Genomic DNA, 25,897 nt, shown 5'->3' on the forward strand with positions numbered 1-25,897 from the left:
AAAGAATTGATAAAATATTAGAAATCTACATGATGTCTAAGTCTAGTAATATGTCCTGCAATAAGATAAATATTAGTTGCATTCCCAAATTACAATACAAAAGGATTATTGATTAAATGTTCATTAATATTAGCAAAAATATTCTAAAAAAACCTTATTATTCCGCTTGTTGATGAGAGGTACTTGAAATTCATTATCACATGATAAAATCAAAACATGATAAAATCAAGTTGTTACATATATTAATCAAATAAGAATACAACTTAATTATGCAATTCAATTATATTTTATCTATTTCAATTAGTTCCCTTTCTATAAATCATTTGAATTCCTTCTAATTCAACTTAAACCCTGGGTCAGTTTGACCCATCACTAATAATTTTTTTTTCGGGCATAATCTTATCTCTTATGACATTTACTCATATTACCCTTATATAGAAATATCTCATTACCAAAAGACTAATCTCCCTGCCCATCTCTAAACAATAAATATTTCAGTAGATATTTAATTTCTTTGCCTCATTACCAGAAACTAGTCTCATTACCAAGAAACTAGTTCCTCCTTCCATTACCAGCACTAATCTTATTGCCCGGAAAACTAGTTCCTCTGTTCATTACCAGAAAATCTAGTTTCTCACATCTTTAATCCACAATTAAAATCACAAATACTTTTCTATAATTGCAATATCTAGCATAATGAACATGATAAACAAAAGTTTTAAGGTATTTGACATCAACCTGTTGTCGAAGTTATAATAGTATCTTCTTGTTGCTGCACAACTCTCGTAGCCTCTCCTGATTTCACAAGTATACCATATTATTTTTTATTTCATGTACATTTCACATAGTAATATACTAAGTTGTTTTTTCTCAACTTAACTATAGTTTACAATTGCACTTACATTGAACTTTTATTTTCTTATGAGAAGATCCAAATAATTCATTCATTCTTTAACACAATCATCATTAATTTATATAAATTCTAAATCATTTTACATTCATAAATCCTAATGTTAATACTAATAATAGATAATATATTGATGGAAGAATCCATCAATTCATAATTTATGAAGAATAAAAATATTTTTCAACTCATTAAATTCCTTTGACCACACTAGCAATTAACTATTAATAAAAAATATTTACAAAATAATATAAATTATATTTTATAACCTTACCTAATAGTTATGGTATTGAATTAAAATAATTCTTTAACAAAGAAAAATTAATTGTCGATGGTGGATGCTGGCCACAAAATCAAATCATAAACTGGAGAATTGAAGATTTACAGTTCTATACAATGATGCATATCACTTTAATGTGCTTCCCCAATTGCCCATCCCCTGCCATGTTGGATATCTGTGAAGGAAACCCAAAACCATAACGGGTAAAAAAAATAAAAATTACAGAGCAAAAACAAAATATGTTTGTCAGTAATTCACTTTCCTAAGCTATCATCTATACACGGATTATCAGTGAAAGAAACCCTACCAAAACCCAAGTGACCAATCTGGTTCAACTCGAACCAAAGCCTCTCTGCCTCATATCTTGCAGCAACACCAGCCATTTCCTCTTCCTCGCCAAATCCCGTTGCAATTCCCAAAACTCCCTCTTCTTCTATCATTCTCTTTCTCAAATTACAATCCCTTTCTCTTTGCGCCACAGTGTTACCTTCCCCTTCACTGTTCTTCCTGCATTTTCTCTTAATTTCCAGCTTCATTTTCTTCCTTTTTACTCTTCCCAAACACCTCCTCCCTATCATCCATGGAACCTTAACAAAAGCAAGAGTAAGAAGATTGACCAAAGCACAAGGGCAGCAACAGAGGGCCACACAGTCAGCTACCAACCCAGCGGTGCATGATTGGCAATGCTTGCCTGAACACTCAATTAGATCTCCACCTTCATCAACGGCGTGCCTGCTCTTCCTGGTGGGTCCACCCCTTGAGACCTCGTGGGTCCTTTCTTGACTTGAAACTCGAGGTGGGTTCTCCTCCATTTGATGTTATTTGATCAATTTATAAGTATCTGCAAGGAATTTGCATCATTCAACGAAACTTGTGATTTCTCTACTCTTTCCATCTCTCACTCCAGCAAATATATACACATACACTACACTGTCGTTGTTAGCTACTAAATCTGGTCGATGATAATAATTCTATAAGGGGACGCTTTAAAGCCTGGCTATATAAGAAATCTGTATTGACAGTAGTATTATTTTCTGTAATTGCATTGTTACCTACTACTCTTGACATTTTTTTATAATATAATTGTTATTTTTTTTCAAGGATTAGTTCCTTTTATTCAAGAAATTCTCTTAATGTAATCCTTTTGTTATGGATTTTTTATTTTTTTCCGTTGAATAAAAAAAATGTAAAAAATATAGAATTTTGTGCTTGAAATAAAAAGAATAAAATTGAAAAAATTAGAAAAAATCAATACAAATCAAGATGAATTTTGTTGGACTTCTCATGTTTTGCCAAAATTTTAAAAAAATTGATCAATGGAATTTTCAATTAAAAAATTAATTAACTTTTCAATCAAAAGAATAATTAAGCTTTAAAGAGTGGAAAATTGAAAGAATAGAAAACACTTTACATACTTTCTATGAATGATACAACAGCTGAAATGGCCCACCATGTAATTATATCCTAGATCATTGTCCAGCATTGTTCTGTGCTTAGGGTTGGATTTAAATAATTTTTAAATATGATGAATTTAATCATGAATTTAAATATGAATGGTATTTTTTTTTTAATTTTGACAAGTGACATAATGAATTTTTTATTTAAATATTAAGATAATAATATATTAAATTAATCTACGTTAGTTGATTAAATCTGTAATTTAGATGATAATATTAAAATAAATAAATTAAATTAAAATAAATTATAAAAATTAATTTCTAATAATAAAAAAATATATTAATTATTTTAGATTAATTTGTCAAACCGACTACTAAATTATGAGTTTTTAATAACCTTATAAAAATTAAATAAAAAAACATCTTCAAAAATGTTATATATACTTTTGTTCTCAAAATAGGTTCCTTTTGTCTATATATTTACTACTGTTCTTTGTTTTTTTTTTTTTCTTGATTTCCCAGGTTTTATTACCTTAAAAAAAAAGAATAAATAAATTAGCACGTAGTATTAGAATTATCAAAATGTGGCATCGTGTTGATTGTTGAAGAAAGACAAAGTTAATCTTCAGAAATGGGTGATTATTAACTTATAAAACTAATTAAATAAAATTAAATAAAATCCCCTTAATACTAACAATAAAAATTTGTTAGCTTTTAATATTTGAAGCACTTCATTCATATATATTTTTTAAATTAAAAACACCCAAATAAAAGGATAAAATACACACAATACAATAGATAAAAGAAATACTTGATCAATTTTTTAAAAAAAATTATACACTGAAATAACAAAAATTAAAATGAGAATACTTGAATAAAAAAAATAAAATGATTGGCTCATCAAATATACAATATATTCTCAAAAATAAAAACAAATCCTAAAATATAAAGAAAAATTAAACGCTACTGGTTAACTCTAATTCTTGACGATTTTACGCCCTCACAATGCAAAACATGGATTTAGTGTGTGGTTTATATTATGATGCAATGTGTTTTTTAAAAATATTTTTATTTAAAAATATATTAAAATATTTTTTTTAGATTTTTTTTATTTTTAATATCTATGTATTAAAATAATTGAAAAACACTGAAAAAAAATCATCAATTTGACATTTTTTATGGCCGAGCATACTTTTGAAACACACCCAAACATATGTAAAAATACAATGTCAAACAGCCTCTTACCCCAAATCTTAATGAATTTGATTAATTTGGTCCTACTACTTAATGAATTTTTTATTTTATTAATTAGGTCTTTACATCCAATCACAGACATCGAATGCCTATGTAGTCTGACGAGTAGAAGAGCAGAATAAAGAAAATCAATTATTGAGGGGTGACATTAAGAAAATTTCAAATGTGAAGGGGTGTTTGAGCTATGGCCAATAAATTAAACGAGAATGATAAAACTATCACTTCAATTAATTATTAGATAAATCTCTGCTAAGTAAAGAGATTAGGGCTCAAACATTTGATCAATTCAATCTGAATTGGACTTTAAATTAAGTTTATGAACTATCATGTTGAACTAAATTGAAAGATGACTAACTGACATGAAATTAAGGTCTTAATTTCTCGTGTTCATGTTAAGTAGTACTGGTAGTGGTGTCTGTGATGTGCTCGCGCTCGCGTGTATAGGTGATAGTCTGATAGACTCGTAGACATTAAGATCACTGTTCTAGGGGCAGTACAATAAGCTCATCAAGAATAAACTTATTAGCAATGCAAGCAAGCAAGCACTTGGCAGATTTGAATGAGAGTAATAAACATTTAGGACATGAATATGATCATACATGTGTGTGTGTGATCTCTACAAATGCACAAGTAAGGGAAAAGAAACTCACCTCAGCGCAATGATTAAAGATACTTTGATCAAAATGCCGAGGTTGATGTTCAGTGCAAATCTTCAACTGCGTTTCTTAATTTGTTAGCCCCACAGCGCTATGCAATGAGATTTGAAGATGAATATTCCACCAACAACTAGAGTTTATCAGTGAATGCATGCAAGAGAGCTAGCTAGGCTCTATGAATACTAGGAGAAGAAATAAAAACTAATTGATCTGATCTCAGATCTTTATATCATGTAGAGCTTCTGCAAAAAGGAATAATATATATATAAATAGACGTTCTTCTTTATTGACCATCTAGCTAGTGACCGCATATCCTAGTAAAGGAATCTCTTTACTCTGCCAAGAAAACATAAAAAAGTCTTGGCGGGACAGAGATGAAATGGGCATGCATGGTTTTTCATGAGTCCCAATGACAGCGAATATAGGAAATTGTTGATGGCTGATTCACTCAGCTAGCAATTAGCACCAGTCATGCACGTGAGAGGCGGTGAACACGTGCACCTACATTTTATTAAGCAAATTGCAGTTAATTTACCAAGGACAGTGTCGCCATCGATTTCCACCACCATCTGTCATTGCAGATGATATTGAAGATCTACGTACAAGTAGCATATGTTTTGATTATTTTTTACTCTGATAATTCAAAATTGATTGGTGGTGCTGTGTGGAGCAGGACCCAACAAGGATGAAAAAGTGATCTGGATGGCAAACAGGTTAAGAGGAAGAAGAAACTTGAGATGTGGTCATATATCTCTTTAAGAGTACGTGCTCTAGGTTTCCTTACGTATTATGTTCTCTTTATGGTATCCAGTTATGTTATGCGATGCGGCCATGGAGGTTAGGGCATTATACTCTCTTGTAAATCTTGTTTATAAACTCACTCACGACATAAAACAGAGGCAGGCAGCCAAGATTATACATACAGATTCTCATGGTATCGCTTGATATTTTCCTCAATTTCATAAGTCTCCTCTTAGTTTCTTTGCAAATTCTCTTCTCTGTCTGCTTTTTCCTTCTTTTCTCTACGTTTTCTCTTCAGTGTGGCCCCTTCTTCTACTCTTGTCTCATCTCCGACCACCAACCCTTATACTGTGCACTTCTCTGAAAAACTGCATTTCAATATTACCTGGTCGTATTTATTTTACGCTGTTCTGTTATATATATATATATATATATATATATATATATATATACACATATATATATATATATATATATATGTCTATTTCTAGAGAACTTGACCTAAAATTTCAGCTTCAAAATCACAAGAAAAAGAATTTGTCTAGTGATGCATATTCTCATAAATTTCAACAATATAAAGTCGCCCCTCTTGGTAACCATCCTGATCTGAACATGAACAAGTCTCGCATCCCCTGAGTTGTCTTTCCTCAACCTTTAATTCCTTAGTTAATTTTGCTTACTTATATAAAAAAATAAACATCCACTTTTGAAATTGATTGTGAACCGCAAAGATAAGAAATAATCCAACAAGAAGATTAGAAGTCATGATCATTTAGAAAAGCTTGGAGACATCATCCACCAGGAAAAGATAGTCAACCACAGAGACCTGAGTTCATTTAATTAACTAGAAGATCAAGTCCAATTATGAATAAAGATCTGTAGCATATTACATTGGCTGAAATTACATATTAGTAAATAAACATATGGTGTCAGCAAGGAGAAATGCTAATAAGAATACAAATTGTATTACAATTCATATTATAAGCTCTTCATTTGTTATGAATAATTTGTATAGATTTAGGAATTATAGTTCAAGTAAAATTTGGAGTATGTAACAATATAATCATGTCATCTAGTTAGTGGAAAAGTTGGTCAACCCCACATATACAATTTCTTTCATAATTTTATTTAATCTATCTTTTCCTCCTATATTGCTTTTGCTTACTTTATTGCTTTATTTATTTTCTTATCTTTTTATTTCTTCTCTTATTCACATTTTTTTTTGGCATTAAGTGATACATATTCACATTTCTTAAGGTTTAAAATCTTAAAACACTTACAATTCATTTGATTTTACGAGACTATAATTTACCTTTGCTCGAAATTAAGTTTCTAATTGTAGTTTCTTTATCGTTGGAAGGAAAAAAAAACATATAATATATTTGATCAGGATATTAACAATTAGTCAACTAATTTGTTAGTGATTGATCACATGATTATTTGTTAGACCAATAGATTGTCAAACCAATAGATTGGCATATTTAGTGGGATAAGATTTAACATCTGTCTCATTAATCATCAATCTTGTTATAAAAAAAATATATAGGTGTTGCATAAGATATTTTAACGATCTAAAAAGATAAGGGTAAGGAGATAAATGAGTCACCATCTAGTTCTTAAAGAATTAGAACACCTAAGAGTTGTCTAGTAGGATTTATAAGGTAAGAGGGTGATTATACCAAATAAAAGATAAAAATCACTCTAAAACATCTTACCTATAGTAAGTTATTTTATCTTTTTGTTTGAAGGATAAAATTGTTAATCATGCTTCATATTAACGTTGTGTAAAGTGATATATGTATATTTATTAAAGTGAAAAGTAAATAAAGATGAAATTGTCATTGAGAAAATGGTGGCCTTAAGATTCAATAATGCAAATATAAAAATTATACATATATAATAAAAATATATGATGAAAACTCATCCAAAATGTCATCATCGACCATCCCCCTTAGAGATTTATTTATTATACTATGTATATATGCAATTTTAGTAAAAACATTTAAAAACATATGTAAAAAAAAAACAAGCAAACCCAAATAAAATAGAAACAAATAAACTTTCAAACCATGTGAAATGATGTTACTACCCTCATATATAATATATTATAAACTGAAGGACATAACAGCACACTCACTTTCTATCCCTTATTTATCTCTCTCTCTCTCCCCCTTCTCTCTATAATATTCACTCTAGAAAGAAATCTTGTGTTTCTTCTCAGCATTGTCAGCATCATCAAGCTGATCTTTCAATTCTGCTAATCCATGTTCATGGTTAAGTTGTGGGGTTATTAGCCTTTAAAAAATTCTTTGTTCAGTATGATCCAAATAATTTGGAATAGAAATGAAAAGGTGGAAGTTATTAAAAAGAAAAAACCTTAACCCTAAAATTATTTGAGGTTTGCAATGTATAAGGGGAAATCAAAATTGAAGATTCAATATGGATTTATGATAATCTTCACGCTTTTGGTCGGTGTTGGAATCATTTGTACTCATGGTGCTTTTCATGTTCTTGAGGATCTTTTCTTGGATGACATTCCATAAAATACAAATATTGGCTTCTTTTTTCTTTCCTTAATGACATTGCCTCTAATATTGTTTCATCCATGATGCCTGTTATGGTTGTTGGCCATGTTTGAGGATCAGAAGGATATGGTACATTTAATATGCCTTTTAATTAGGTCGTTATAGATGAAATAAAGAAAATTTGTATGGATTTTGGCTAAATTTGTATGTTTTATTTTGTAATTGTAGAAAAGGATCTATAAATTCTTTTTCTTTTTTTTAAGATGTAATTTATATAATTGGATGTAATTAGTTTGATTTGAAGATTATTGAATTCACATCTTATTTTTAAGTGATTGGATGGTGCATATTTGATATACGTTGTGGACAGATCCATGTAAATTTTTTTTTATCATGCATAACTAGGAGATTGTTATGATTTCACTGCGCGAACGAACTTTCTAGATAGACTGATTGGAATGCATGATCAATATAATATTTAGGATTTAGTGCTGCTATTTAGGGTATGCTTATTCTACTAATGATATTGCAAGCATTTGTTCATCAGTCTTCATAGATAGATTTGTAAATTGATGTTAGTGATCCAAATTTTTGTTAGGTTTGGGTGGCCACATTTCGACAAGTATGGTGGAGATTGATGGCAAATATTTTATGTTTCGCAAAGAAAGGAAGAGTGATAATTTTGTTATTTTAACATAACAAGGGTTTTTAGTCATTAATTTAAATAAAAGGGCAATTTTATAAATAATTTTAGCTTTTTTGTTGACTTTTTTTTCTCAGATACAAAGTGTTATAAAATTTATAAATTATGGGATGTAAAGTATAATTTCTTAAAACACGAAGACAATGCAAAAAAAAAAAGCAAGCTATATGAGGATCGATTTAATTTTTTTATTTATTTATTATAACACATTATAGGATTTACCATTTAATTGAATCAATTAAGTTAATCTAACAAACTTCATTAACAGGAGTTGGTAGAAGAAATGAAAAAATCACCTAAAAATATTACAAATGGTCCATTGGGATAAAAGTATATGCATGAGTCAAAATAAAACTAGGGTGATCAATAATGATGGCCTCATAAAACAGAACAGAGTGAGCGAGGGTTTGTTATGGCGCCTAAACTGATAGATGTTTACTTGAGCCAAGTTTGATGTGATGGGCTTGAGAGAAATCTAAAACTGTAAGAGCCCATAAAAAATTAATAGAAGCCTAACATCATTGTGTTCCAAACCAGCTCTCAAAAACCATAGCTGAGCGCAGCTGCTTTTAGTCATATTTGATTCGTTTTTTTTGTTGTTTAATTTTACATTGTTAAAGAAATTGGGCATCGATGAGGAGTTCTTCATAAATTCTAACACGTTTTGTATGAGAGGAGCTTTTTCAGAGCTCTTTTTTTAGCACATACAACAACTCTCTAAGCTTTTTTTTTTTTCATTTTATTTGCTTAATTATTATTTGCTTGCTTATTAAAAACCCATCCATTGAAGCACCCAAAAAAGCATCTATATATATATATATATATAATCACTTGGCAATAGCAATGGGCAAACGAAGCATGGAAAAAACAAGAAAAGGCATGGAAAATTTCTGCCACTTGTTTAACTTTGATTATAACAATTCCGGCGTGTCCTTGACATGAGGTTACAAAGTTTCTTATTTGAGAGTACAAACCGAGCAGGACCACAGTTGGATGCATCTTCAGATACTATCTGGTTTGCAGGGATCCCAATCTCCATAGCCAACCTCTCTGCTTCGTCTTCTACTTGAATAACTCGATCGAAGCAGATGTACCTTCCGCATGCTGTCTTGTTCATCGCTTCGAATACACATGTGTGTGCCTCTGCAAGTTTCATCACATCGACGGTTGCTAGCAAGCCATCTTTAAACATTTCTTGGCCTCCTGCAATTTTTCCATTAACAAATTGCAACCTATCTGTGTTAGAAATGGGACAGGAAAGCCTAAACACGATGCTATTGCTGCCCATTGTTAACAAATGTATAGTTGAAGCTTACCTTTTAGATAAGCTATTGTGGCTGTTGGGTTTCTGCCACAATATTCTGGACCTGTGATGAGACCTGGACAGATGGTGGCCAGTTTCAGCCCTCTCTCCTCTGCTCGTTTCCACGCCGCCTTCTCCGCCCTTAGCTTGCCCACGGCATACCAAAGCTGCATGTATATTTTAATAAATTGCATCAATATTAGTCAAAACAAGCAGAAACAGAATCATGTTCCGTGGCTCATCCACTCCATTTAAGGATTTTACCAGAGTAAGTACATAGAGAGAACAAAAATAGAACAAACGAGTTCTGTACCTTTTTGCGGATGCATAAAGATTCATCACTCCAGGACTCATGGTTAACTACAGGAGGGAGTTCATGTGTGGTTGTATCCCGCCATAAGCAGGTCAGGAGCGATGATGTGGCTACACAATTCCTCACTGAGGGTGTTCTTGAACACGCCTCCATCACATTCTCACTAGCTTTCACCTCTATTTCAGCCATGGATTTCTATCATGAATGATTCGAGTATTACAGCGTCAAAAGTTGAATTAGCACGGATATTCATATTTTTATTCCATCACAGAACAAATAATAACATTTACGTATTTACTCAAATAAATAAATAAAGAGAATACTCAAGCATACAAATAGAGAAATGAACACAACCATGCATGCCCATGCCGGAAGGTTAAGAGATATGAGATTTCAACTTTTAAACCTAAGAATGATGAAATGGGATTTAATATACAGCTATCCCATTAAGATCCAAGCTCCCTTGAATAGCGTTTCTTCTTCTTCTTCATAACTATTAAAAATTATTTTAATATATTTTCAAATAAAAAAAAACTTTAAAAAACAATAATTATTACATTTTCAAAAATGCTTTGAATTATCCAACCTTCTTAAAACAATATTTTTCTCTGCCCTCTAATAAATCTAATATGTTTCTATAATCAATTCGGTCCCATGGCTTAAGAAAAGGGTCGCTTGGGGCAGATATGCCAGGGGTTGGTGGTGTTGACCCCAACAGTAGTGGAGGCCCACCTGCCACAACCGATAAGATCCCTTTCCCTTCCCCCTCCTTTGCCAAGAGTGAAATGATGGGCATTGAATTTAACGAATTAATTTTGATTTTTTGAAAGACTTACAGTGTAACCAGAAAGACCAGCAGGATCGGTAAATGCAGAGGTGTGAAATACACCATGACAACCTTGGAATGCCTCTACTAAGCTTTCAACTTCAGTAAGCTTCGCCATGACTGCATCGATACCATTCTTACTTGTCCTCATCTCTCCTGACGTTTCTAACTCCCTCAGTCTCTCTTTATCCTCTGCATTCTCAATCAAGGGAGTTCTTATACAAATGCTTTTCATAATTCGTAGTTCAAATCATAATTACAGTAATTTACAGGGGGGGGGGCTTCAAACTAGTTTATGATCAAGACGTTCAGTGTTAATTATATCTGGTATATTTACCTTCATTATCAACGATGATTCTGACGGAGTAGCCACGAGTCAACAGGCGGTTCACGATGGCGACGCCTAAGTAGGATACTCCACTAGTGACACACACAAGCTCCTCTTCACCATTAAACTCCACTGCTTGCTTGGATGAAGCCCGTCTGCCTTGTAATTCTTCATCATCTTTTCTCCTGTTGAGCCTGCCACAACCTACCAACATGCGCTTCAATTCCTCTATCTCCGTCTTCCTCCTCTCTTCCGTCTGCACAAAACCCATTTATTTCTATCTATCCTATTTTATGCTTGCTTCCATGCAACTAGCAAGAGAGATGCTTAAAAACAGTGCTTATATTGAGGGAGAAAAGGCCAAGAAGAGGGTTTGGGGTGAGTATCATGCAAAAAGCATCCGCATCATCTTTATACTTGCTAGAATGACGAAAGCTGCAGGCTCGGCTCGGCTATCTCGGCTCACGATAATTAATTAAACGGTCGGCAAAGCACACTCATTTGACATTATCATTAGTGTGTATATAAACTTTGACACGCGTTTTTGAAAGGATTAAAATGAATGAACGGTGAGTAGATATTCTTTAATTCCAATATTCTCATTACCAATCATTACAAACATTTTATTTTTTTTAAATATGTGAAGTCTGTTTAATGTCTAAATAGGAAGAATTTACTATTAATATATGAAAAGTATTTTTAAAACCAGACACCATCATGTTATACCACGGGTCTATATTTATATATCATAAGCATATTTTAAAAAAAAAACCAATAACTCAGATTATAATTTTAACTTATAAGATAAAATAGTTTTATTTAAATAAGAAAAAAAATAAACAACCATAAAAAACATTCAATAGAACAAAAATAATTATTTAATTTTCAACTAATTTAAATAAAAAATAAAAATAAAAAAACCCATGAAGATGTTGCACTGCAAGTAGATATGTAGGATTATTTAACATATTAATTAAATCAATATTGATGTTTAACAAATGATTCATATTCTCGCGAACTCGATTGTTTTAAAAATGTTTCTATATACAAATTAATTGTGTTTTATATACTAATTGTGTTTTAAGGTTGCATAACCTTATTTTAAATTTAAATTTAAATTACTTGGTGGCCATCAAACCATTCTTTTACTTAAGAAACAATAAACGAGGTAATTTATCATCCATTTTATTTAAGATTCGTGTTCTTCATATATGTTATCTTGAAAATCAATTATTGTTATTATTTTTTATTCAAAAGAAAATGAATTAATGTCATGGCTGGTTTCTCATGAAATTTATTGTAATATATATATATATATATATTACTTTAAATATTTTATATTAAATAAACAAATTATTATGACTCAACATTGAAATCTAAAAGGATTACCAATTTTACATGTATTTGAACCTCAAATAAAGCTGAAGGGAATGAATGGTTCGGCTAGAACGAAGCACTGAAGGGCTGTACAGGAAAGCTGAATTTAGGGGTCTGACGCTTTGAATGACCTGTAAACGCGGGACGGCCATGACTTTACTCCACAGCTCACCACGTGGCTATTATGATAAGTATTCACTCTTCCTTTGATTTTCTTTAATTTAAGAATTGGGATTAGTTTTCGCAAATATTTATTAAATTATTTTAAATATAATTAGACTAATAGAAAATGAAATATTCTTTAAAAAGAGTTTAATCTGAAATTAAAAAAAAAACTGAAGTAAAATGAATGGAAAATGTTGCAATGATAGTAAAACAAAGGAGGATCTAGCTAGTAATATGTGTTCATGATGATGTGAGAAAAAAGCCACCAAATATTGTTTTTTTTTTTTTTGTTAATAATTAAGAGAGTGCATGGTAGTGTGTTAATGATTACTTTTCAAATAACTATTTGTGCCGAAATGCATGCTAATGATATATTTTTTATTTTTTAAAAATTATTTTTGATATCAATACATCAAAACGATCCAAAACGTATAAATTATATTAAATTTTTTTAAAAAAAATTTAAACGTACAAACCAAGTGATTTATCCTCCAAAATTCTCTTGCTTTTTTCTTGCCATCTCCCTATCACGCACGAGGTTTGCAATTTAGAATTTTCTTCACCTTTTGACTATTCAGCCCCCGCATGAGTTTTATCTATTTAGTCAATGTTTAATTGTTTTTTTTATTGCACAACCTGGACCTTTAGACCATAAATAAAGCCTTAGTTGGTTAATTATTCTTTAAAAAATGACAAACATTGTCCCTTGGTTGGATGGTGCCTTCACAGGGCGAGAGAGAGTTCTTTCTTTTGTATTTTTTTTTCTTTTTGAATTGATGTGTTAAATCAATGAATAAACATGTCTAAAGTATTTGTGGTGTTTTTGGTATTTTTAGTATCATTTGAAACAAATTAAAATTTTAAAAATTTACTTTTGATGTGTTCAGTTTTTAATATGCTCATTTTAAAATTATTGATTTATTGTTATAATTGAGTCAACATTGATATTGTTTTTTTAAAAAAATATTTGGACAAATGGACCAAAAGTGCAAAAAACAAATAGAGACCAAGTTAATTTTGGGTTGCTTAGTCACCAAGTTTGCTCGGAAATCAAGAAATTAGAAGGAAAAAACAAATTATTTTGCTTATAAATAGTGAGGGAATCTCTCACACAAAAAAAAACAAATTTTAACAAATTAGTTGGAGCAAAATAAAAAAAAAATCATCTATCCCAAGAAAAAAAAATGACCCCCTCTAATTTTCTCTCACTCACTAACTTACACTCTCCAACACACATCCATTCAAAAAGCAAAAATACAAAAGAAAGAACTCTCTCTCACACCTAATAAAAACCTAGCCTCATTTTTCCTAAAACAAGACAACAAAGTCGCGTCGCCATTGTTCTAGCAATCCTCTAGCATGTTTCCAATAACTCCTGAACACACTAAACATCTTAAAATATCAATTCATAATCTCAAATCATTTTTTGAACAAATTGATTAAATATTGTGAATTTTGGAACAAAATCTCATTATTGTGTACAATTTTTAAACTGTTTGAACATTATTTGATTTAAATTGATTTGTGTTTTTTATTTGATAATTTGTGTTGAATTACAAGTTTTTTTAGGCTGTGATTGCTTTTTGAACATTAAATGTTGGTGCATGGGTTATGTTTGGATTTGTGTTGATTTATTAGAATTAGCATGAAATTTGAACGAAATTCATGAAATTAATAAGATTTGTGTGGATTTTTTGTATTACTTGGTTTTGAGTTGATGAATGATAATTCATCTTGAGTTGATATCTTGTTTACACTAGCTTGATAAAAACATTTTATTTATGTCTTGCCAAACACAATGTTAATCCAATTTTTAATATTTGAAAGATCATTTTGCAATTAATTTTGAATTCTCTACTTTTTCTTACCCTTTCATATTTAATATTTGAAATTATGATCTACAAGCGAGATGCTTTTTTGGTATTAAATAAATCAATTCCCTTCCATAAAAACAACAAAAATCTTTCTTTTAAGAAAAATACACAACTTTATTTTAAATTGCATGACCAAGTCTCTCAAAAATAGAAAAAATCATATTTGCATAAATACAAAAAAAATACATGACATCATTTAGCATCTTTAAATACCAAAATTCAAGAAAAATGGTTTTGTTAATATCTTTACATGCATTTTTATATTTAATAACTAGTTTATTAAAATCATGGGAACTTGGTTTACATTTCAAAAGCATCAAAAAATTATTTTGTTTCTTTTAATACAAGAGATTATAAACTTATACGTAAGACGTATTTCCGATATTAAATAAAAAGATAGTTTCTTTTATTTTTATGTTTTGACTTTAGAATGATAAGGCTTGGCCTCTAAAGCTACGGTCTACTCTTCTTGAGTGAACGGACTTTAACTATTAGAAAGACCAACGATTAAAAAACATAACAATACATTAATTTGTATTAGACAAATGAACAATAGAGCTTATCTTACATAAGATATACTAGAGGTGATATGTTATTCCTATACACAACTAGTCCCTCTTATCCAAACTCTAAGACCAGTTAGGATTTTTAGTGACTAAAATATAAGGCGCCATCTTCATTTCTTTTTTATTGATAAAAAACAATAATTCATTACTCTTTCCATCCATCCATCATCACAAAAATCTCAATCCAGAAGGATATTTTTTGTGACGCTGCACACGTGTAACAGAATAAAACAATACATTCATTCATGGAGCATTTTATTTGCAACCCTGGACTCTTTTTCAAGACATGATATTTACGTAGGAATTCAATACCAAACTATCATTCTACACTTCTATATATCAATCTATAATCAAAGTAGTTGCAGTTCATAAATTTGAATGTTGTTGAGTTAATTGTTGGTTGCTCTGTGTTGTTATAGCTTGTATTTATAGTTTTTGGTCCTTTAACAATATCCCTTGTAACGCTCCACGGTCCTTTTCAATTGCCAATGTGATCTTGTAATGCTCTATGTTGTCACCTCCTACTATTCACGTTTCATCAGTGCCATCTCTTACTGGTTGTTTGGAAAATCAATTCACATGCTTGTCTTTGTTACAAGAATCCTCGATCGACAGGCCTACTGTACATGTAAATTTGTTGGGCCTGTGGGCATAACCAAGATATGGGGATAACAGATGTAAGAGATTTCTCCTCCCAATTTGAGACAGTCTTGTAATTCTCTTTTCATATTTTTGTTCTTGATAGCTAAACGGGTGCGTAAGAAAAAGGTGATCCGTGTGATTTGATGATTTGTGGGATTTGGTTTCATCGACTTCATAATTTTGTTTGCTGGGAATTCACAAGTTGCGGGTTTTAACCGCTGACCAGGCTCTGTAGGAGGTTGACTGTCCATTTCTGTTCTGATAACATGGGTCTTAAGGCCTCGTGATAGTCTTGGCATGGGCTTCTAAGTTGGATCTGTACCGGTGTTATTAATGCTGGGCTGGAAAATCACCGTCCCTGTCAGACGTGCTCAGAAGGAAGGCAGCGCGTCCTAGTTCACAGTACAGAAGAAACAAAAACCTCGTCCCTCTTTAACAAGCTAGCAATGGAGAGTTCGGTTCAACATTTTCCTGTCACCCATAAGGAGTGTTCTGTAGTTATCAAGGTATGATCAGCCACCTGATTGTTTTTTTTTTCCTGCTAGGTTGTGTGAGTTTTATTCTGATTGATTTATTGTGTTAAAGGAATGGCCCGTTAATGATTGAGTTTTCTTCACTTGTTTTTGTTTGTCTCTCTCTGTTTGACAGGGAAACAAAACAGATATGGTAATTTCCAGTTATGATGACCATTTTCTGGTGAGTTTGAGAATACCATATATTTGGTGGGCTTGTGTCTGTGTGTGGACAAATTTGTGATGTTTGACAAAATGCTTAACAGGTGATTGCTACCCAAATAGGAAGCATGGGCACAATACTGCATGCCAGGTATGAAGAATCCACGATGTTTCTGCTTTTAAAAATTTTCAGCTAAAACATATTATGATGGCTATCCACTGCAAGGCCACAAGATTCTGTTTCATATGAGTACCGCAAGGCCAATTGTTTTTCTTTTATCTTATTCCTGCTTGTTTGTGGAACAAAGGAACAACCTCTTTCAAATTTATTGAATTAACTGCTCTTTTTCTTTGATGTAACTAATATCACAATAAACACAACACTTTCAAGTAGTTGCTTGCTTGCTTGTTTGTATATCTTTTCATAGTCCAGTGAGATTGATAATTGGATGGGAAATGGTTATGATGGATATCCTGAACTTATTTTGTCGCATACCTGTACTCCTGATTAGCTGCCTGGAGCCGCGGGGGTGGGGGGGCTGCTCCTTCTAACCTCCATATTTGTCAAGGGTAGTTTCCAATCCTCCATACCCGCCTTCATTGGATGCAGACCTCCAATGGAGGCCATATATTTATTTTCATGACTCATTTTCATTAAATAAAGAACTCAACTCATTAAAAAAGAAATTTACAAGTATCAAACAAAGCTAAATATGGGGGGGGGGGGGGGGTGATACACAAATTATTTTAGATATGTATAGGCAAAATTATAATATAATAAATCATTTATATATAGATTTGGGTTTGGAGGTCTATCAGATCTAAGGATGCCTTAGCCGCCTCCTTAACCGAATCAATCAGTTATTTTATCTGCCTCCACTTCCATGGGGATAAAAGGTATGGTTTATGAAGAATTCTGAAGGTAGATGGATGTATAAGCTTTGACTGAAGTGATCAAGCATTGGTTACAAGTGTGGTGGAAAATCTTTATCAAAAGGGTGAGAAAAAAGGGTAGAGATTTCCAAAGACATAATGATATATCTCAAAAGAGAAGATGATAAACCGTTGCTAGTCAGCATTTTTATAGGGAAAATCAGTCGCAAGAATCCAAGAATGATTAATCATTATATTTAGTTGAAACATATCTCACAACCATGCTTATTAAGATTATATTAGAGTATTAGACTTGAATGGTAGTTTTTAGCAGATTTTCTATGAAATACTCTGCATTTGTTGCTAGGAAGGACGAGAGTTTGTCAATCCATCCAACCTTCAACGTGTCTGTAATCTTTGGAAAACGTAATGAGGTAAGCTAGCTAGCCAGCCTCAGTAGTTCCTAGTTTGATTATAACTTGTGATTGATTTTGGTTGATTTCAAAATGTGCAGCCAATGCTTGTCGCTTGTGCTAGACAACTAATTGAACATATAAGGTATGCCTTTATCTGGCATAAATTATTTAAATAGGTCAACTATCATGTAATCACTGCTTTGTCTTTGCTTAAGAAACCTCTGAAATGTGATGTGTGTGTGTGTGATTATAACATCTCCTTTTGTATTGGTTCTAAATACCCTGTTAACTAACATCTAACATCTCCTTTTGTGTTGGCAGTACATCAGGCTCGTCCAAGCCATTGGTGCTCTCTCTTGGTCTTCAAGACCATTCTTCGGTAATATCCTTAGAAATCATCTTCCAGAGAATGAATATGGAAGTATAACGACTAAACTCTTGTCATGCAGGAAACATTGAGAGGAGTTGTCTCTGCCGTAACTGCAAATCGTGTATGGTGACAAGCAAATTACCATGTGACCTCTGATTTTGCCAGTGAACTCCCAGGTTTTCTGAATACAACGAGGTGGCATTTATTTAGGGCTGTCAGATTCTAAAAAAATGAAACAGCTTCAGGATTCAAATTCGCTTCTTTTCTTAATATCCTCATGGGACATTGTCGTTATGGAATAGGGGTGACTATATGAACTTCTCATAGGTGCTCTTGATCAATATTTACACCATTTACTAGAGTCCAATTGTTGTGGAAGTGATTGTTGATCTACTAGTTGTGGGTGCAAATCATGGCTGTGATGAATAAGGGTTTCAAATCATATAATCATTTACTAATGTTGCAATCTATTTTTCTAGGAACCTTATATTATATTATATTTGGAGGACCTTGAAAAGAAAACATAATCATTTAGGTTATGGATCGCTGGACAGGAGATAAATACAAAATGAACAAAAAAACACTCGTTTGTTGGAGGGACAGGAGACAGATAAAAAAGAAATCCGTCTCTGATACAGGTTTTGCACGAGTGTATATCCTTTTAAAAATAGGAAAGAGAGGAAGATATGCCTCTTATGTTCTCATTGTTTTCTATTCTACCTTGGGTCTTGGTTTACGTTGAAAGCTTGAGAGCTTTGAGGGTGGCCATCATGAATTTGTGTGCGTGCACGAAAGGGATATCAGATTGTAATGATATGCCAGTGTTGCTGTTGGTAATTGCATGTTTCCTTGGGCTCCTGAGTTCTAACCATGCAATGTAAATAAAACAACTGATCAACTTATGGAATGCCTACATCAACGCAATTCCCAGCTGAAATCTAGACTTTCCCCGGGTTCCTGAGCCGCAACCTGGGCTGCGGATTGATCACCCTGGACGGCAACAACGAAGGAAAACTCCCCCAGAACATCACACCAGCGAGCAACGACGACACGATTTGTGCAGCTACAGTTACACACGTTGATATGTCTTCCTATGTGACCTTTTTATAACGGTAAGAAATTTGAGTGGAGGTCAAGCTAATGAAATAGATTTTGGAAAAACATCTTTGGGCTAAAAGTTGAAAATTGGATAAATTTGTTTTGAATAGAGGAACTGAAGTTTGTTTTTCAAATCGAGGAGAAACCTAGGGAGTAAAGAACGAGAAAACAATGCTCTCCACTTCTTAGACATCTAAGCACTCCTCCCTCTCCTCCCAATCAACAATGCCAGGAACCCAGATTTAATTATTGGATGTTATGTTTTTTCTGATGCATCGTGGCTCACGAGATACGAATATATCAATCAGTTTTTACCAGATACTTGATTTGAGGTGACTGTCATTATTTATCTTTTCATGGGATTTTCTTGTAGAGAGGAATCATCGGGGGCGGACCTATGCTCTCCACTTCTGCTGGATTTGAAGGCTTGCAGCGTTTAATATTTGAATAAAAGTAACGCTGCCCCTAGCACACGGCAGCATAGAAGCCTGCCATGTACGGTGGCGGCAAGAACTTCAAAACGTCCAATAAAATCAAAATTGGACCAAAAACAATTTAACGTTTAGTTGTCCACACAGCATTACAGATGAAATTTGATCCCTCGTCCATGGTAGGAATGAATGCATCGAGTTTTACGAGAATTATCAACAATCGCTGTGAACACATGTTGAGAAGATAGAGTTGCTGGTTAAAATGAAAAATCCCTGCGCAACATGATGGCTATACAATTGCTGAAAATAACCAAATTCAAGCAGGCACTAATCAATGATGCGTGTTTACATTTCAAAATAGAACACTGGTTAATGTTGAGGCAGACCCGGTCTCTTTTCCACCATCTCATAATGGAGAACGAAATTTTCCTGCATCAACATCGATTTTACCAATGGGGATCAGAAATCAATCAAGCCTGCATTCGTAGAGCAAGAAAAGATAGCAAACATATGAACTAAGTACAAACAAGTCAAGACCTTGAGCGTTATCTCAAATGTGTTTGGTTCAAAACAATGGTAAGACCCTCTCTCATATGCGCTCGTTTTAACAAGTGGCTCTGTGTTGGGGACTCTTTTTAACCATCGCCGCTGCTCCTTGTGGTATAACCAGCCTCTTTCATAACTGCCAACAGAGAATATCCCACCATTAGTCATATTTTTTAATTAGCAAAATTGCAGGCATTCAAAATCCTGAATGGTCTTTTTCCCCGAGCATAAGACGGACTCAAAAAGGCAAGGTAAGGAAATGGGCAGGTCGTGGAGGTTACATGGATACAAAACTACAACATTCAATTCATCAGTATCAGAGCTTACAGTATGTTCGCGGCATGTAATTGAGCTTCATCTTTTGGCATGCTGAAAAGCAACAGGTTAAAGAAAGGCATTAGTGAAAACTTGAAACATAAGGAAAGAAAACAGCAAAAATCCACTAAACAACTGCACCTGTAAAAGGCATAGAGCAACGTTTCTGTCCAGAGCTTTGAAAAGTAATTATGCTGCAACCAAGACCCAAAAGAAAAGTCAATTATGGAAATAAGAGGTTAGGATTAAATAACAAAATTATAGAAAAAGGACAACAGCAAACTCACATCCAGTGGAGGTGGTGGCTTAGCATAATAACACTTTGGAACATTGAACTCCGGATCACCCTTTGCTGGCTCATCAGACCATGGGGAGCCAAAAGTCTTGTGAAGACTCTCAGCTGAATTCAAATTCAATCCAAGAGTTGTTAAATCAATTCCAAGTGCCAGGGAGGTCAGATCAGGATCACTCATCCTTATAACACTTAACAAGCCAAGTAACCCAAATGGATCAGGTGCAGATTGTGCTGTCTGCATGGACTTTATGCCCTGATCTCTAAATGGTTGATTGACAGTCGACATTTGTTGTAGTCGAAACTGAGGCTGGTTCTGGTGTTGATACTGCTGGATGAGCTGGTCATATGATCCAACACCAGATACCGTATTCGGAGAATTTAAAGGTCTCAGCCCAATTCCTGGTGGTCCACTGGTCTAAACCACAGATGAAAGGATAGTTTAACATTTTTCTTAAGAGGAAAAATGAATAACCATAGATAAGTAAAATAAAAATGATAGCTATTGTACCACCCCAACATGAAGTTATGAAACCAGTTGGTGTGGTAACCATCAGTAGCAAATTATTGAATCCAAGAAAATTTTCTTCTGGGTTAATGTTGTCAGTGTTGCCCTTCACCATGATATCTATCAATTTAATCCTTAACATTATCAGTTGTTTTCAATTATACCCATCAGTTCATTCTCCATCCCAATCCGATACAAGGATACGTTAAGTATCCACGTGGCAACTCCATAAATTAAAGATCAATCATATTTATTGTTTAAAAATAACATAAAATTAATGATAATTGAAATTTCAATCTAAACTAAAAATTTTGGAAAAATCAATGCCATTTAAACTCAAAAGTACACAAATTCAATTTCATGGGTTTCAAATTATTTCAATGCTTTTACTATTAGTTTTGTTTATTCACTCGTAATAAATTCTAAAGTTAATAAATCTTAATATTCTGGTGTTGCCGCATGGTATTTAATGGATTCTATTAACTGATTTGGATGAAGAGTGGACAGAAGGGTTGAATTGGAAGTTCAAGGTAACAATAAGGGTAAACTTGACAGATCCAATAGGTACAGGGCAACATTAATAACAAACTTATTCGTGAGGGGCTATTTTTTGTAGTTACCCTTTTTTTAATATACTGTAACCACGCAAGAACTTGAAATTGACCACTTTCATGAGACATTAAAACCACATTCACTTGAGGCAATGGAGACCCTCTAAATGGCATTGCAAAAAACTATTAACAGGACTAAACTTCCACACCTGTGGGTGATAGGCTGAATGTGAAGATGGAAATAGTTCTGAACCATGAAGATCTTGATTGTTTACAGATGCAAAAGAGACGCCACTACTGACAGCTGGGGCATGTTGCTGTTGCTGCTGAGGACGATAGGATGAATAAGCCTCTCCTAAGTTGAACCCAGCAGATCTCCCTATCTGCAGAGTGCAGAAATGAGGTGTCAGAAAGTACAAACAGATAACATTTGCTATTGCTAAATTTCCATTTCACATAGAGGCTCACAGAGAAGTGCTGAGATTGCATCATTGACAAGGTATTGTCGTGCAGTTGTTCTTTCTGATGCAAATCCATAGTGTAATCAGCATTACCACCTGAATCAAATCCAATATCATAGTCAATGTGTATGAAAAATGCATTACTGATTGGAGAAAAATTAGGATAACAACTATGCAGATGTAGGTTTTGTTCTGGCAAGGGGCAAAATCACAAACACAGCTACAGCCAAGCCCAGAAGACACGACATTAAAAATGTTATAGATCCAATCACAAAATATTGCTTAAGCATGCATTAGGAAAATCTTTATTATAACTTATACAGGGACACCATCTACTGATTAAAAGGTAGCATCACGTCAATGAGCAAACACGTGAAGATGGGAAATTACAGGACCGATGAGCTTCTATTCCCACCAGCCAGGAGGCAGTGTGCTAGCATTATACAGAAAGTAAGGAGCTTGCAAGAATGAGTTTGGAACCTTTAAATCCTGGTAAAGCTGGAAAATCTTCATTCTGAATGCTGAACTCTTGGCTTTGTTGAACAATGGGACTAACTCCAAGACCAGGTTTTCTTAGTGAACCTGCAAGTAGTTTCATTGTATTTTATCACCAAATACAGGTGAAAGCAGAGACAGAAATAACCATAAACAAATAGCAAAAGCATATTTTAATTACCCAATTGACCTTGAGGCCCTCCAGCAGAACTAGGACGACTTGTCAACTGAGGGAAATCATTGTTAATGTCGAAAGGGGAACTGTCATTGGAGATCACATCATTCAACATTCCCATAGAGCTGAGATTGTTCACACCTTGAACATGGCTTTGGGAAAGAGGACCAATGGCAGTGGGGTAGGAGTTTCCTAACATAGGAATCACCTGTGGATTTCCTGAATCCACAAAATGTCATTTACACAAGCAAATATAGCTAAACTTGGAAATTAACATTTGAAAATCTAAACAATCTGTGAACATAAGAGCTAATAAGGCAGCGAACAGTCAAATTAATTGTTCAGGATATCAGACCAAGTAGGTGAATCATATAAAACTAAGCATCCACCTGATTCAGCTTTGTTTTTTAACACCCAGAAAGACTCACAAGCTTGAATCTTCCATACAATCTAAAAGATAATGACATTCCTTTCAAGTGAAAACAACAGTGCACTTTAAAAGGCCTTAATCCCAGACTAGTAGGGGTCAGCTATAAGGATCCTTTTGTGCCATCCAGGCAATCATAAACAGAGAAAAAGAGGGCTGCAACGCCAAGGACATTTAACTCAGGAGTTCTGATGGTGCTTGTAAGAAATTACAGACAAGAACAATACAAGAAATTCTAGCAAGCTTTCAACATGCAAACAAAATAAAATTCAAAACGAGCATCAACACAATTTCCAAGCTAGCAAAGCCAGAGGCAAATATATTTTATCACATTCAAACCAAGGCACCAGTAAATTGTATGGTCAAGAAAATAAAGCGTTGATTAGTTTCTTCCTTGCACACAAACCTTGTGGAAGCACACCAGTCATTAATCTATTTTGTCCTTGCATGCCTAAGCTGCCAGATCCGCTATTTGCAGTTAAATTCAAACGAGATGCAAGACCAGGGACAGATAGCCCTCCACCCGAGCTTAAGCTTCTCCCAATGTTCCCACCACCAACCATGTTTCCTCCAGAACTCGTAATCCTAGGACCTGTATTGCCCAAAATTTGGGAAACCCCCAATCCAGGAACAGCATTCCGGTTACCTATTCCAGCAGAGGTTGGGAGAATACCAGGTATAGAACCACCAATTCCATTGGTGTTGCTACCATATCCTGGATTTCCTACAACACTTAAACCTCCTCTACCAGAATGTCCATGGGAACTGCCATGAGACAGCTGCACAGGGAAAACATTCAAGAAGTTTACAGCTGTAAAAAAAAAAAGATGAAACAGGATACAGTTACTAGATTAAAAGCAAATTACATACCTGAGAGAGACCAACTGGAAGATTATTGGACGCAAACCGTCCACTGGAGAGGCTTCCAGTAGGTTGTTGAACCCCACCTGAAGGAATGTTATTGATTGTAGAGTTTCTTGAAGCAAAAGTTCCAGGCATGTTGGGTACATTAAAGCTCCCATGAATATTATGCAGCCCTTGAATAGTTCCTGCGAGCAATAAGATAACCTTATTTAGAATCACAAGGAGAACTGATACAAGAAGCAGGAGAAGACGAGGACACGAGTGAATCTCAGGCAAAATCTAACCACCACTGTGATGAAAAACAGGAGAGGCTGCCGCACCGGACTGGCCAGAGAAGGATGTAGCAAAAGATCGCGCCGTGGTGTCCGGAAGATTTGAAGCTGATCCATTTAGACCAGACTGCAATCCAGTGAGTATTAAGACTTTTTGCACAAAAGAACAATTGAAGCATATAATATATATCTTTCAAGAATTGAGAAACCAGTAACTATTCTTCAGATTAATAATTAAAAAAAAAAAAGAGAGAGCGAAGAATACATTAAGTAACGCCGACATTTCATAAATGGTCAAAGATCATGCGAGAAGTCCTTTCAGAGATGATTTTTGCTCTTACAACCTGAATAAAAAAAATCCCAAATTAATTTTATTTTTTTAAAAAAAAGAAATGAAACCCTAGGTTTAACACGGAATTACCTATAGCAATCGATTTGAGAGCTTTCTTTTGTCAATATAATATGATCTTAGCAACGTCAAGATGGAGAAAAATAGATCGAACGATGGAAGTGCCCTACAAAAATTCGATGATAGCTGTGAAGAGTTGAAATCAGCGGATACAATTATCGAAATGTATGGAGATAGATCTATTGTTCGATATCGAACAATCGTGGACGAATAAATAAAAGGAAGCTTCTTTTTTTTTCTTTTTTGTTATCTTCCAAATGAACGGTCCGCACAAAATACCTAAAAGATGGACGGCACTGATTCTTTCTTTCACTCTATCAATGTAAAATAGAAGGCACCTGCGCTGGGTCAAGTTAAGTTTTTGGAAAATATAAAAAAATATTTTAATGTTGTTGATTTGTTGTTTTTAATGGAAAAAAAATTAAATCATGTAGGGTTTACCCGATATAATTTGGTTGATTTTATTAGTCTAAAAATAACTCATATAATTTGTAAAAATAAATTTTTAAGATGATATATTTTTTTAATATTAAAATAACAACATATTGGATTAATCTTGGACAACTCGAGTTAATATAACAAATTCATGATCTAAATTATAAGACTATGATAACCCTATAAAAAGCAAATTAAAATAAATTATTAAGTCTAATTATCAATCAATCCAATATTAAAGAATGAAATTAAAAAAAAATCAATTAAAAAATGACCTAAAAAAACAACTCGGGTTAACATGTCAACCTTACAACCCAGGTCATAAGACCAAGATAACCCCACGGAAAGAAAATTGAAACAAATTAAAAATTTCAATCCCTAATCAATCCAATATTGAAGGATAAGATTAAAGAAAAGAAACTAATTAAAAA

At 33.4% G+C, this 25,897-nt stretch overlaps 4 protein-coding genes, 1 long non-coding RNA gene and 2 other non-coding genes across 8 annotated transcripts; 4 read left to right on the plus strand and 3 right to left on the minus strand.

Moving 5' to 3' along the window:
* Positions 1-1,225: 1,225 nt before the first annotated feature.
* Positions 1,226-4,743, minus strand: LOC133701154 (uncharacterized). Its single transcript, XM_062124979.1, has 2 exons — positions 4,486-4,743; positions 1,226-2,025 (listed from the first exon to the last, which is right to left on the minus strand). The coding sequence occupies exon 2, from the start codon at positions 1,994-1,996 to the stop codon at positions 1,439-1,441; it is 558 nt and encodes a 185-aa protein (XP_061980963.1). The 5' UTR covers positions 1,997-2,025; positions 4,486-4,743; the 3' UTR covers positions 1,226-1,438.
* LOC133701160 (uncharacterized) lies at positions 1,851-5,448 on the plus strand. Its single transcript, XR_009843518.1, has 2 exons — positions 1,851-1,980; positions 5,165-5,448. It is a non-coding gene; the product is annotated as an uncharacterized LOC133701160 (long non-coding RNA).
* Positions 5,449-9,086: 3,638 nt separating this feature from the next.
* Positions 9,087-9,184, plus strand: LOC133681253 (small nucleolar RNA snoR1). Its single transcript, XR_009836487.1, has one exon. It is a non-coding gene; the product is annotated as a small nucleolar RNA snoR1 (small nucleolar RNA).
* Positions 9,185-9,319: 135 nt separating this feature from the next.
* LOC133681009 (cinnamoyl-CoA reductase-like SNL6) lies at positions 9,320-11,623 on the minus strand. The gene is made up of 5 exons (XM_062104090.1): positions 11,240-11,623; positions 10,913-11,094; positions 10,077-10,271; positions 9,777-9,930; positions 9,320-9,663 (listed from the first exon to the last, which is right to left on the minus strand). Exons 1-5 carry the CDS (start codon positions 11,499-11,501, stop codon positions 9,362-9,364), a joined length of 1,095 nt encoding a protein of 364 aa, XP_061960074.1. The 5' UTR covers positions 11,502-11,623; the 3' UTR covers positions 9,320-9,361.
* Positions 11,624-15,696: 4,073 nt separating this feature from the next.
* LOC133697334 (uncharacterized) lies at positions 15,697-18,645 on the plus strand. Its single transcript, XM_062119807.1, has 7 exons — positions 15,697-16,360; positions 16,503-16,550; positions 16,633-16,679; positions 17,769-17,835; positions 17,916-17,959; positions 18,139-18,196; positions 18,267-18,645. Exons 1-7 carry the CDS (start codon positions 16,301-16,303, stop codon positions 18,315-18,317), a joined length of 375 nt encoding a protein of 124 aa, XP_061975791.1. The 5' UTR covers positions 15,697-16,300; the 3' UTR covers positions 18,318-18,645.
* A 1,154-nt stretch (positions 18,646-19,799) lies between these two features.
* On the minus strand, positions 19,800-25,253 carry LOC133669443 (probable NOT transcription complex subunit VIP2). 2 transcript variants are annotated; one of them, XM_062089596.1, is made up of 14 exons: positions 25,044-25,253; positions 24,888-24,966; positions 24,635-24,749; positions 24,357-24,535; positions 23,893-24,265; positions 23,075-23,278; positions 22,870-22,971; positions 22,397-22,485; positions 22,138-22,311; positions 20,865-21,287; positions 20,719-20,771; positions 20,590-20,631; positions 20,254-20,398; positions 19,800-20,145 (listed from the first exon to the last, which is right to left on the minus strand). In XM_062089596.1, exons 2-14 carry the CDS (start codon positions 24,903-24,905, stop codon positions 20,086-20,088), a joined length of 1,977 nt encoding a protein of 658 aa, XP_061945580.1. In that variant the 5' UTR covers positions 24,906-24,966; positions 25,044-25,253; the 3' UTR covers positions 19,800-20,085. The 2 variants fall into 2 exon arrangements, with proteins under 2 accessions (XP_061945580.1, XP_061945573.1); XM_062089589.1 differs by having other exon boundaries at positions 23,066-23,278; positions 25,044-25,251.
* Positions 24,638-24,721, plus strand: LOC133681208 (small nucleolar RNA snoR35). The gene has a single exon (XR_009836458.1). It is a non-coding gene; the product is annotated as a small nucleolar RNA snoR35 (small nucleolar RNA).
* Positions 25,254-25,897: the final 644 nt, after the last annotated feature.

The sequence above is a fragment of the Populus nigra genome, chromosome 1 (assembly GCF_951802175.1).
Source record: "Populus nigra chromosome 1, ddPopNigr1.1, whole genome shotgun sequence".
Taxonomy (NCBI): domain Eukaryota; kingdom Viridiplantae; phylum Streptophyta; class Magnoliopsida; order Malpighiales; family Salicaceae; genus Populus; species Populus nigra.